At 32.0% G+C, this 12660-nt stretch overlaps 1 protein-coding gene across 5 annotated transcripts in view; it reads right to left on the reverse strand.

The window, feature by feature from the left end:
• Nucleotides 1-11953, reverse strand: part of LOC114423348 (callose synthase 7-like) — a 37706-nt gene extending 25753 nt beyond the window's left edge. For 3 of the 5 annotated variants that reach the window (XR_003668832.1, XM_028390075.1, XM_028390076.1), the window contains exons 1-18: nt 11629-11953; nt 11348-11414; nt 11113-11220; nt 7613-7713; nt 6980-7092; nt 6810-6897; nt 6601-6711; nt 6320-6481; nt 5433-5519; nt 5204-5295; nt 4705-4828; nt 3835-3969; nt 3670-3746; nt 3471-3561; nt 2548-2679; nt 2308-2425; nt 732-1063; nt 544-596 (exon numbers count right to left, since the gene is read on the reverse strand). Coding sequence is in view for 4 of the 5 variants with exons in the window: in XM_028390075.1 (XP_028245876.1) it covers nt 544-596; nt 732-1063; nt 2308-2425; nt 2548-2679; nt 3471-3561; nt 3670-3746; nt 3835-3969; nt 4705-4828; nt 5204-5295; nt 5433-5519; nt 6320-6481; nt 6601-6711; nt 6810-6897; nt 6980-7092; nt 7613-7713; nt 11113-11220; nt 11348-11414; nt 11629-11691 (2054 nt within the window). In the remaining variant the exon portion in view is untranslated. Of the gene's footprint in view, nt 1-543; nt 597-731; nt 1064-2307; nt 2426-2547; nt 2680-3470; nt 3562-3669; nt 3747-3834; nt 3970-4704; nt 4829-5203; nt 5296-5432; nt 5520-6319; nt 6482-6600; nt 6712-6809; nt 6898-6979; nt 7093-7612; nt 7714-11112; nt 11221-11347; nt 11415-11628 lie in introns of those variants that run through there. The other 2 variants (XM_028390072.1, XM_028390073.1) reach the window with 2 other exon arrangements.
• Between the last annotated feature and the right edge of the window lie 707 nt (nt 11954-12660).

A 12660-nucleotide genomic window follows, 5' to 3' on the forward strand; every position in this document is an offset into this window, starting at 1 on the left:
CACAAAAAGAACTGGATGCAGAAAGGAAATTGATAAGAATTTCTCAGTTAAGAGTTGTAAGGTTGACTTAATTGTTGAAGGGAAGGAGGGAAGGAGAGGTCATGGGTTTGAATTCTTCTGATAAGACTCAAGATAGAGCCCTATCAATTAGGTCAAACGCCTTGTTAGAGAGGGACACTCCAAATAAGAAAACAAACAAAAATAAAGACTGAAACTCTTCTCGGGTATTCATTAATGAGAAAGGAGCATAAATACATAAAATGGATTGTTCCCTTGTAAGGATCCACCCTACAGGTGTCCTGATCCTGCTCCTAATAGGAAACTCCTAGAATGGAGGGTGAGCTGTAATCCTAAGAAAAGAAGGCTGAGTGGTCCCACTACTCACTGGATATAATTGTCTAGCCATTTGGGCTCTCTTCCAATTCTAATGGGCCTAGAATTATCATCAGAGCATTGTGGCATAACATCCTCCCACACTATCATTCTAACAAAATTAACAGCTAACATTTGCTGATAAAAAAAGAAAAAGAATTTCTCACTTACTTCAGCAGTGATAATATGTCTTCATGCATGCCTCTTCCTACATATAGTTTTGGCTGCAGTATAGTCAATGTTAGATAGAGTATTCCGAAAAACATATTTCAAGTAGAAAGAGATGGAAAGACTAATACACGAAGCATCTGTTTGGTAATTCCGCAAAAAACAAACCAATAAATGTATGTGTTACTGACCTGAGCCCACCACATCAAAAAGGTAAGGATTCTCATATTTGAGCGCTCCAATTTTCTCCGGAGTGGAGGAAGGAAAAATAGTATTGCAGCCACTATGTTTGGCAACATAAATAATACAACGACATAGGTGTAAAGTGACTGGTTCCCCCAATCCCCAGCCCAACTGGTGACAAATCTTAAAAGCCCTGGTGGATTCACTTGAGAACTGGAATAACAGACTGGCAAAACAACAGCCCAAACAGCTGCTACCACAAATTTCAGAAAATATCGAAGCAGCTGAGTAAATTTCATATTCTTCAATGCATTCCATGTGAGAATAATATCAAGAGTTACTGCAATTGAACATATGAGAAAAAATTTACTATAAGACAACAGTAATTGTTATTGAAACTACATAGAGAATAAAGCTACCTTAATTCTTTTTTAATATTCTCTATGTTGTTTACAAAAGAACTGAACAACTTCCAACAAAATGGAGGGGTTCTTTTGACAAATATTTCCATTTTGGATTTTGAATTTGTATGTAAAAAACATAAGTCAATAGAGGTTTACGAATAAGCAATGGAGACACAGAGAACTAAGGTTGATAGGGAGCGAGCAGAGCTATCACAGTTAGCAAGGGCGAGTATGCAGATTTAGGGTGTTTTTCAGTTTCTTGAGAAGCAAGAAACTATTAACCCCATTTCCTATAGATATTTGATAGCCTTGATGTCAGCTATTCTTTCCAAATAAACAGTAATAGACACCCCTGGGGTGGGTCTCTGTGCTTTTCAAGACACATACCCAGTCTAAGTTGCAGGCTTCAGAGTATATAGACACTTCCTCACTAGCTAGTTGAGAAATTACACAATTAGTTTAGTTATTTGGTTACTCAATTTGTTATAAGAGTCTGTTAGAGTTTTTTGTAACTGATAGTCACCAACTTTCAGGATTGATTGAATAGCAGCACCTATATGAGTGCTTGGCTTGTACAAAGAAACATAATCAACCAAATTTCAGAATCTTTCTTGTTTCCTTTTTTCTGTCTTTTTCTCATGCATTTTTATTTCTGCTCAACATTCTCAATACATGCCAAGGTGGACATCTTTGTCTAACATTTTGAAATTGCTTCATCATTACACTTTTTCAGTATTTGATCCACAACTTCTCTTAGTCAAGACTGGGTTTCCACAGACTCCTTTTGGAAGGTGTAGAAAACAATTTGTTAGTGCATATAGCCTACCATCATGGTGCAGCGGTAAAGTTGTGCCTTGGTGACTTGTTGGTCATGGGTTCGAATCCGGAAACAGCCTCTTTGCATATGCAAGGGTAAGGCTGCGTACAACATCCCTCCCCCATACCTTCGCATCGCGAAGAGCCTCTGGGCAATGGGGTACGAAGTTTTTATATAGCCTACCATCAGCAATATACCCTGACATTAATTTATGTTTTGTTCTTGCAAAGTTTAGAAAGTATCAGGCATTGTTTTTTTAGTGAGATGGTAGATATTTTATCCTCACAACTTTTCTCTTCACTAAATAAATCATTTTATAAAAGTAGGCACAACAAAAAACTCAGACATATAGGAATCAAGTACCTCGAAGAAAATTGAGAAAAGCATATGTAATGAATATAGTCATAGCATTTCTCAAGAGATCTACATCAAAAAACACTCCAAGAGGTCCCAAGGAACTCCATGCTACGATTATCATTGCCTGAAACAAATACTTTCAAAATTTAAATCAAAGTTGGATGAAGTTTCAATACTTAACCATAGCTCTATACATCTAGTTAAAGTCAGCATAATGAATTGCCCTGGTCGAACTACTCCAATTACCTGTAAAGCCAATATAAGGAATATCCACATTCGATCAAAACTCCTATACAGATGCAAAAATGTACGAACTTCTACAAAGTTTGTTTTGGGCTTCCTCTTGCCATCTTCAGTGCTGACTTGGCTATGGCGGCCCTGTCATTGACATTTGTACTTTAAATTTTTTATAAAACAGATTGTCATGAATTGATTTGCATTTAAATCTTATTTTGGTTAATTTGCAGATAGTCGGTTGTTCTATCATATATGAGATTTATTTATTTTTTTCAAATATCCCCACCACTTCAATGAAACAGCTATTCTTCTATTTAGATTTTCTGCACAATGTATGTAGGAAATATAAATGCATTCAAGTGCCTCCACCTAGCAACTTAAAATTAGCTTTGAGGAGAGATGATCCTTGAAATATCCAATAAAATTAAAAAGTTCATTTACCCAAAAATTGTATCCTAATCATAGGGTTCCATTCCGTGAGAATTGGGACTTCATATTTGTAGTTACAGGATTATTCTTGCTATAGCTTTTTGTCTCAGTGAATCTTTCAAAACAGTATGGCATCGTTTGATCTATACATGTAGCCAACACCAGCACGTGCAAAAGGCTTAATTGTTGTTGTGGTGGTTTATATCTTAGGGATGAAATAGTATTAGCCAATAAAATCATTCTTCGATATAGGGGAGGAAATAAGATATTACATGGCATATTCGCATAGAGTATAAAAATGTCATTAACATGTGATGAGAAGTTATTTAAACAACGTAGAATATAAAGTGAATGATATGCTCGCATAAAAACAAACCAAATATTCATGTATATATTCTAACTACATCTGATACCTATGTATTGTGCGAGAAGAATTCAACATGTTGAAAAATAACACATACAGAGAATGTAAAGGAAAAGAGAAAGAGAAAATAGATACGGACCCAATGTCTTGTCTGTGTTTCATTAGAATGCCTAAAAAAATCAGCTTTGGAATTCAATGGCCAACATAGATCATTGAAACATTTCTTAGACCTGGAAAAGGACAGGTTTGAGCTTCTTGTCATCCAAGTGTAAACAAAACTAGCTTTTGGCACCGTTACAAGAGTTTTCATTATTTGATAACTTTACTGAAACATTTACCAAAAGTATTCGTTAAGATCATCATAATTTCTCCAATTGGAATGACTTGCCTTGCCTTTGTTGTTTCGCTTGGCTTCCTTTTTCACCAAATACAGAAACAAGTTTCAGGCAAACATTTGAAAACAAGCAGCAAAACCCTTCCAATTATTGCTGCATCATACTGACCTTCATTAAAACTTGATATATAGGAGTTACAACTTCCCTCAGAAAATGTTCATCATCTCGTCCTTCTACAAGGTCTGTGCTCCCAGTCACACGAGCGAGATTCTTAGCTAAAATGTTATAGACTTCATGGCACATCTTTGGGAGAAAAAAGGAGAGAGTTATTAACATGATATCTAGCTAACTACCATTCTAGCCAATGCTTGTTATGTTACTCTGTTAAAACATGAAACTGAAATTGAAAATATGTGTAACTACTGGGTCAGGATCAGTGCTAGAATTAGAAAGAATGGTGTTGGAACTAGGTCTGTCTTTGGGAGGATACATGACGCATGTTCAGAATAGGTCTGATGTTGTTGGCAGTGTGAGATTTTTCTACTGTCATAAAATATCTTTGAAGATTTTGTTGTTGCTTGTAAAATTGATTAATGGTCATTTGTGCTCAGAAATAGTTAACTAATGATGCCTAGTTTTAGGTATCCATAATTTACTGTTTATTTCACCCAATGAGGGACTTGTAAGTTCTTTATTTAAAGTCTTGCTGTAACAGGTTGAATGTGTGCAAATATTGGGTCAATTTTGGATCCGATATCATGTAATGTCTATGTTGATAGCAGTATGATGACCCGATATCATGTAGTGTTGCTGATGGAGGTGAGAAAGATGGTATGATGATAGTTTAGAAGAAGTGCCATGAGAAACATTTTTTTTAACATAATGAAGCATAAGTTTGTTATAATTTGTTATAAGTATTAAAGCATAAGACTAAGATGATGTACTTACAGGGCAGCACTGCAGAAGAATGAATGCTGCCATTAACAATGTTTGACAGGCAGATTTTTTTATTGTGACAGACACTAATAGAAAACTTACATGATGAAAAATATAGCAAAGACATTCAGGCATAAAGCGAATATTTGAAGCTTCTCCCCATATTAGAAGATAAAGTGCAATATAAATCAGCTTTATCTGTTGTATGTCACAATCTTCTGGATACCTATTAAGTGTAGAAAAAATCATACACCAAAATGAACCAAAGAGCTCTTTTTTGTATATATAAACATTATATGAAGCACAATTAAGAGTATGCTTTGGATGCAAGGGTTTGGAGAGAAAGGGGAAGGAGGGTTAATTTTACGGTTTTAATCAAATTGAGTAAAAAACATTTACTAAAAATAATAAGGGGTGACTGGAAGCTTACATGGTTATATTTCTTTTTTTTCCTTTCATTTTAAAAATTTTCAAAAATAAAATGTTAATTCAAATTGAAAACTTAACCTTCCCTTCCCTTTCCCAACATCTTAATCCAAACATACTCTGGAAAGGTGCTAATCCTTGAGTTTTATTATCTGACAATATATCATTCAATTACCTAAGATTGGATTCACAACGCACATAATGACACCATGACTCATAATTTTTTAAAATTGTTGCCATCAACTTTTCTACAGTTTCTTCATGGAGCTGCAACAAGATTCTTGTTAGCTTTTAATATAATAAGTGGAAGTGTAAGTACAACACTGAAATTTAGCATCACCTTGTCCATTAAATATAAAAAAAAACCTTGAAGCACGAGATTTTTGCAGAAAATAATAGTTCACCTGATAAGATGATTCAGCCCAGTCCCTTATATTCATGTTGGCAAGTAATAGTATGAGGTGCTCCCTTTGATTAGCCACATTTCCTTTCTTGGTATCACGAAATAGAAGCAAACATTTGATCAGATTATTCACCAGAAATGAGCATGACATAATATTGTATTGACAATGTATATGTAAGGGTTTTTTATATTGCCGGTCACTACGTATAATAAGTTTGTTGACTTCTATAATAACAACCTTAAAAGTCATACCAAAGATCATATCTAATTCGCTGACAGTACAAAAAAAATTTTACTATCAGTGCATGCTTATTAAACTTCAAGAACACTACACTAAAATTCTATATATTCTCACGGCAACTCTGTAAGTATGCCATACTGTTGTTATCTAGATAGCATTAATATTACGAAAAGTAATAATTTAAGCATAATTTTTGTTATTTTTAGTATTCCATCGAATTCTAATGTGGAAGTAACCATTATTTCAAAAGCTCTCTCAAGAAATTGGTAAGATTAAAAAAAAAACATTATTTCAGTTTTTCTGGTATCGAAACCATTATTTCTCTAAAATTTGCTTAACCAAACATATACTTTAAATCTTCAATCCACTGCTTGTGAAACTTACCCCAGGCCGTTAAAGATTTGATTCCTTTTATTAAAAAGTAAAAACTAAAACCGTGATTCCAGTTCTTCTATGAATTCAACAATCAAAAACCCTATAATGAGTTCTATCTACGTCACTTCATCCACCACCATCTTAAACCTAGAACCCAACTATTATGGATTAATAATAAGCGTGGCACCTAATTCATACCTGCATTTGTAAACAGGACAATTTTCAATCCAAGTAAAATGGGAAATATAGAAGCAGGGGTGGATATTCATTACCTGAAACCCAAAAACTGAGGCAATCCAATCAAGTATATCATTCACTTTTTTAAGCCTATCCGTAGGCATTGTGGAATCATCATGAAAAGTATCAGGTCTTGCTCGAATTATGGGCATTGGAAGATTATCCACTCTACGTAAAGCAATAAATGCTTCTTTGATCTTAAAATTAAAATTTAAAATTTTCAGGGAGATTATACAGTTAGCAGAAGCAAAACAAACAATGTGTGTGTGTGTGTATATATATATATATATATATATATATCCCCAGACATACAAACCTCGGGAAGTTCCATGATTGCTGGTTTAACACCAACAGCATATAATGGAAGGATGTTATAGTGTTCATATAGTCCCCTCTTACGCTCAACATCCTCAGCATACCTTCTTGTCTGGCAATAAACAAAACAACATCCTTAATCCATGTCTGAATAAGTTTACAAGTATTCTACAAATTTTAGTCATGGTAGCCTAATCAAGCAAAACAAACCTTAGCCTCAATCTTTTGTGGAGGTACTATAGTCTTTAGCGCTTCATACAATACAGTGGCAATCTGAACATTATTAGTTATCTCCTCCCTTCAACAGCAACATCAGAAGAATAAGACATCATAACACAATTCACAAAACTTGAAAGCACAAGTTTAAGATCAAGCCTCACGGTCTTTGGGAAAATTCCCCATCCCGGATTTTCTTTTCATAGAACTGTTGGTAGTAGGTCTGCAGCTCCCAAGGATCACTTCTTTCAATAGATCTTACTGTAAGCTCATTTTCCTGCAACCAGAGTCAGCCCAACTGTGAGAAGAGCCTAAAACAAGTTTAAAGAAAAAAAAATACTTTAAAAGAAAGAGCTATATCTTGAGCCTTTTGTCAACATATGTGATCTTTTTTACTTTATAAAAATCAATAGCAAATATTTATTTTTTGGTGTGCCTAAAGCATAGACTTTAGTTGTTTTATCCTTGGATCGGCCCTGCCTAAAACCATACAAATTAAATTTTTTTTAAATGTCTAATACAGGTTGATTTTCATTTTTTGGGTAGCAATTACGAAAAGATTGCTGTTCTTATTCATAAATGATCAATCTATATAGCCAAAACATAATCCTTGTCTAATATTGTTAATATTTTCCTGATGAAAAGAAGATTTTTATTGAAAAGAATAAGACAAATACCTATAAGACTTAAATTAATATTTAAGATATGAATCAACAGAACAGTAGGCACCCATCATTACCAGCTCAGCACCTTCAAAAACTTCAATAACTGTAAGAAAATAAAATGAGCCAGTGTACCTTTTCAAGTTTTTGCAATAGGTAAGTCTTGAACCGACGAACACCACGCCCAGCTGATAATGGATCCATTACATGGGCCTTCTCTAATGCATAGAAGCGACCTAATTCAACAAACAAAGAAACCTCAGTAGTACCATATACTCATCCGCAAATATAAGTTAAAAACACCTTTGACATGCTCAAAGAATGTTTCCATTCTATTTAGTTGTTTCATTTCTCGTTTTAGATGGTGACTTTTAATTTGTGTTCACTGTCAGAGTAACAATTTCTGCAAACATAATCTGGCTTCAATGTAATACTTTACAATAAGGGCTTATTTTGGATATATTTTACTAATATTCATTTTGTTATTACATCCTTTTTCTTCTGAGTTCTGTGAAACATCAGACCAAATCAGAGGGTTAGTGAGTAGTTGGAGGTTCATCTCCCTCATGGAGACTTGATAGAAGTGATTTAGTTTCTGCCAAATCAGAGAGTTTGAACACTAGATGGAAACATGTTGATTTTTTGAGGAATGAAAATGAACCCACTGGAGTAGAATCAGTAGTGAAATTAACAAGTTCAGACAAGTAACAACTATAGTCACCATCTTTCATAAATAAAAAGTTTTACAGCATATAAAAGCCACGTGCAGTTTGATGTAAAAGTAAAACATATGAGAACAATTTTGACAGTTTTGGTAGATTCAAAAAAAAAAAAGTAAGGATGTCATTTTAGTAGATAATCTATCTATGCATTTACTGAAAATATTTTCTAATCAATAGTAACAAAAACCAGAAATGGTGATAGATGGTAGTAACCTAGAGGGGCCAGGCAGGGGTCCTATACCCCCGGAACTTCTCATGTATATTATTATGTTGGTTAGTATAAAATTGTGTATTTTATTATTATAATAATAGTTAAGGCTAATTAGTTAGTGTAAAACTAGTTGTGCACTGCAATGATTAAGGCTATAAATAGTAAAATTAATTGTGTGTTTGTTGTTTTTATGGTAATGATTAAGATTATTATCATTTAAAATAAAAATTAATTTTAATTCTATGTGTAAAAATAGTAAATATTTTCTTAAAAATCATTATTTATTTGAAGATAAACATTTAAACAATTTTAAAAGGAAAAAAAAAAAAAAAAACAGCCCTACAAATAGGTTTCTGGATCCGTCTGTGAGTAGTAACATAAATAATATAAACACAAATTTAGTTTTTAATTTGTCTTCACTAGTTACTGCATGTTTGTGCTTGTTTACGAAGTAGTCCTCTTTGTGACAGAACTTGGTTTCAATGTTCTTTGTGACAGAACTTGGTTTCAATGTTCTATTGTCGTCCACAGCTCACTGCAATTTTTTGTATTTCATTTGGACTGTGATTAATAAAAGAGATAAGCACTGAAGATCTATGAAAATTTATGCTTCACTCTGGTGTGATGCAGTCGCCCACTTATTTCATGTTTCCCTATGGCCAATTCGTTGTAATGATTATTTAATGTGAGCTGCATGCGTGCTGGACATATATAGCCTTTCATTTTAATCTGTTACTTTTTAACCAACTTTAGTGGTATTGTGATAGAATGATATTTCTACTCCTACTGAAAAATACCCTAAAAGACTATCATAAAGCTATAAAGAGAATAAGATAAATTTGATATTTCATTCATTGATTATAGTAGGTAAAGATGACTACATTGATATAGTCTTAAGTTATATCAATCAATGAATCAGCATCCTCGTATTAATCTAACACAAGTAAAATAAAAACTATAATTATAAAAATACATATTTAATTCCATCTTATAAACTGATTGGACCATTTAATTTTGGCCTATAGTCCATCCTATTATATTGGAAGGAATAACAGAAGAAACTGTTCTTTACTCATTTTGGCAATTTGCAACTTTTAAGTAGGAAGATTTAGATCTTTTGTAGTAAAATATTCAACAACACAAATCCTAATTTTTCAAAAGATTTGTTATGTATTAAATCGAAGCATGAAAATATCCCATTCTTTTTTTTTTCACTCTTCTCATATATAATAAAAAAGACTTAATGGCACTTATGTTATGCAATTTTTCACTTTATATATACATTAAATTTTAAAATTTTCATTCTGATTTTTTATATTTTTAAAATGTATTATATTATTTTGGTTCTTTTTTTTAATTTTCCTTTAGATACATTAGTGTTATATTAACTTATAAATTTTAAACAATTGATATTAGGCTTATAAATACTACTATTCAACTCCTTTTTTACTGATCAGCTGATTCATTTCAAAATAAACAACTAATTTGAAGCCTAAAAGCTTACCATCAATACATCCTTCATTCGAAAATTTCATTGCAAGGAAGAAAAAAAAACATAGTTAGGTGATTTAAAAAATTTATGCTTCTAAAGAAAGAAAAATCTACTTTTAGAAAGTTTTCCTTTTGCAAACACTTTACAGCCTTGTGAATCATTTGGAATAATTGAAAGAGTGTTCATATGTCTTTGTACTTCACTGTGCATCCACTCATTGAGTGACTTAACAAAGAGAAAAATAATTTGTTTAGTAAATAGGAAAAGAAAAAGGCACTGACCAGATCAACCAAGTGGATTAATTGGTGTGTGTTGTGAGTTATTTTAGTTGTAGAGTTGTGGGTAAAGCTAAATAGGCTTGTAAAAGAAAATTTGGGTGTTAAAGCTTGAATAGGCTACTGGAAATTAAATTATGTAACTCACTAAATTATTTTTTAGGACAATAGTAACCAACAACCATTGAAGAATAATTTACTTTCAGACAGTTAAAACATTGTAGAAAAATCGTTGTTGTAACAAAGACAACATTAAAAGCGAATTGTGACAAACCTTTAGGCAAACTTAATATCTAATTTTCTTTCCTAAGAATTAATTGCATCGCATGCCAATCTGGATCTGTCCGTTAGAAGATGGATGTTTCTTAATTAATGTGTTTCAAAATTTAAGTTGTCAATTTATATATAGTGTTTGTAAAATTTAAAAAGGTTAATAAAATTATTTGGTTACAAATTAATAATTACTTATAACTTTTGAAGTAATAATAATAATAAAAAAAATATTATAAAAAGAAAGACTATTTAAAAGAAAAATAAATAATACTAAAAAATTATCTAGAAAAACAAAAATGCAATTATATTTACAATGAATATTACAAAATAATAGAATATTTTATTACTATCTAGATAATATTATTTACAGAACAAAATAATTACCAAATATTATTTTTTAAAAATTACCTAATATAAAAAAAAACTAATTTAAAGAAGTCCGGGAGGCCAAGGCTCCCCTCAGTTTGCCATAGGTCCGCCCCTGCTCATTTTACTCCTTGTAAAATTATGTTTATCATTTTCAATACATTATTCTCTTTTGCAGTTCCATACTGTTTTCTTTAATTCTTTCAAAATTTTCTCTTTTGAACAATTTTTTTTTTAACAATGATCAATAAAACAAATTTAAAAAAAATAATCAAAATTCAATGAAAATTACTCACAAAGATAGGCAACTCTTGGATTCTCCTCCTCAATTTGAAGGGCTGCTATGACAATAGGCACAAGGCTAGCAAGTGAAGAAGGAACATCTCCAATGTCCAAATCATCACCTTCCCCATTTCCCAAGTCCCCATTGAAGAATTTAAAGCAGTTTTAGAATGTGCAAAAATATACAAACATACATACAAATTATAACTTATAAATCATCAATATGAGAGAGAGATCAAGATTGTGTACCTTCTTGCATTAACCGTCTATTGGAGTTATCAGTAAATAACGATCGTATTAGATCAGCAACCTCTTGCTGGACATCAATCAAATAGCCCAACTCATCAGAAGAAGGTCAATGTAATAGTATTCATCAATTAATTTAGAGTCATAATAATATAATTATTGACCATAAATTACAGTAATTTTATAATTAAAGAATAGTTCTTAATAATTGATTAATGTTAATCCACCTAATTGATTAAAAATAGATATAGTTAATCTAAAAAATTCATAGTAGGAGCCCTCACCATCTTATTTGGTTGCTGCACACCAATCCCAAAAGTATCATTTGTGCCACTGGTGCTGGCCATGGTCCTGCCACCACTGCCACAACCAATGCAACAAGGTTTATGGTTTCCTCCTCAATTTTCTTCTCCTCCTCCACCACCCAGAAAGCACAACAGATATTGTGGTTTGAGTGAATAGTAGAGGAAGCTAAAGTTTCCATCTTTTTGTACTGGGGTACAAGATGGAACCAGCAAAACGATTGATACCTTGATTCACAGAGAGGTTTCGGAATTGTTCTGATTGCAAGGGAAAAGGCAATTTAAAAAAAAAAATTAAACATTAAAGAAAAAGAAGGGAACAGAATTTGATGCAGTTGCTGCTACTTTTATATATATAACATATTATATATTTAACATATACATTGCCCTGCTAGCAAGGGAAAAGGATGGCAAAAAAATTAAAAAATGTAAACAATAAAGAAAAAGAAGGGAACACAGTTTGATGCGATGCAATTGCTATATATATATATATATATATGAAGATTTATTATTTTTTAATACTTAAATTTTTTAAATTTCTATTTTAATTTTTGAACTATTTTTTATCTGTTTTAATTCTTTAACTTTTTATTCGTCATGATTTTTGGCTTTTTAACTTTTTTCTATGTTTACTTTTAGTCTTTTGAAAGGATTCAAAATAAGGGGAAAAAATAAAAAAGAAAAACTAAAAATAAAATGAAAAAAGTTAAGTAACTAAAAATAAAAAAAATTCAAAGACCAAATACAGAAATTTAAAAAAAAATTATGAACAAAAAAAATAATTTAACATATATAGTAATAGACTAATAGTGCTACTACTTTTTTGCTGAGTGCCTTTTCTTTTGGTGATAAACAAAAGGAACAAACCAGATATGAAAGTCAGAATTAAAAAAGAAAACAGAGAAGAAAGCTCACACACCGGGTTGCATTGACGATTTCTTAATTCTTACACGCCAAGGAAGCTGAGGACTTGCGAGTTTGGAGTTGCCATCAATCATTGTGTTTTCAAAAGAC

Source organism: Glycine soja, chromosome 8, assembly GCF_004193775.1.
Source record: "Glycine soja cultivar W05 chromosome 8, ASM419377v2, whole genome shotgun sequence".
Taxonomy (NCBI): domain Eukaryota; kingdom Viridiplantae; phylum Streptophyta; class Magnoliopsida; order Fabales; family Fabaceae; genus Glycine; species Glycine soja.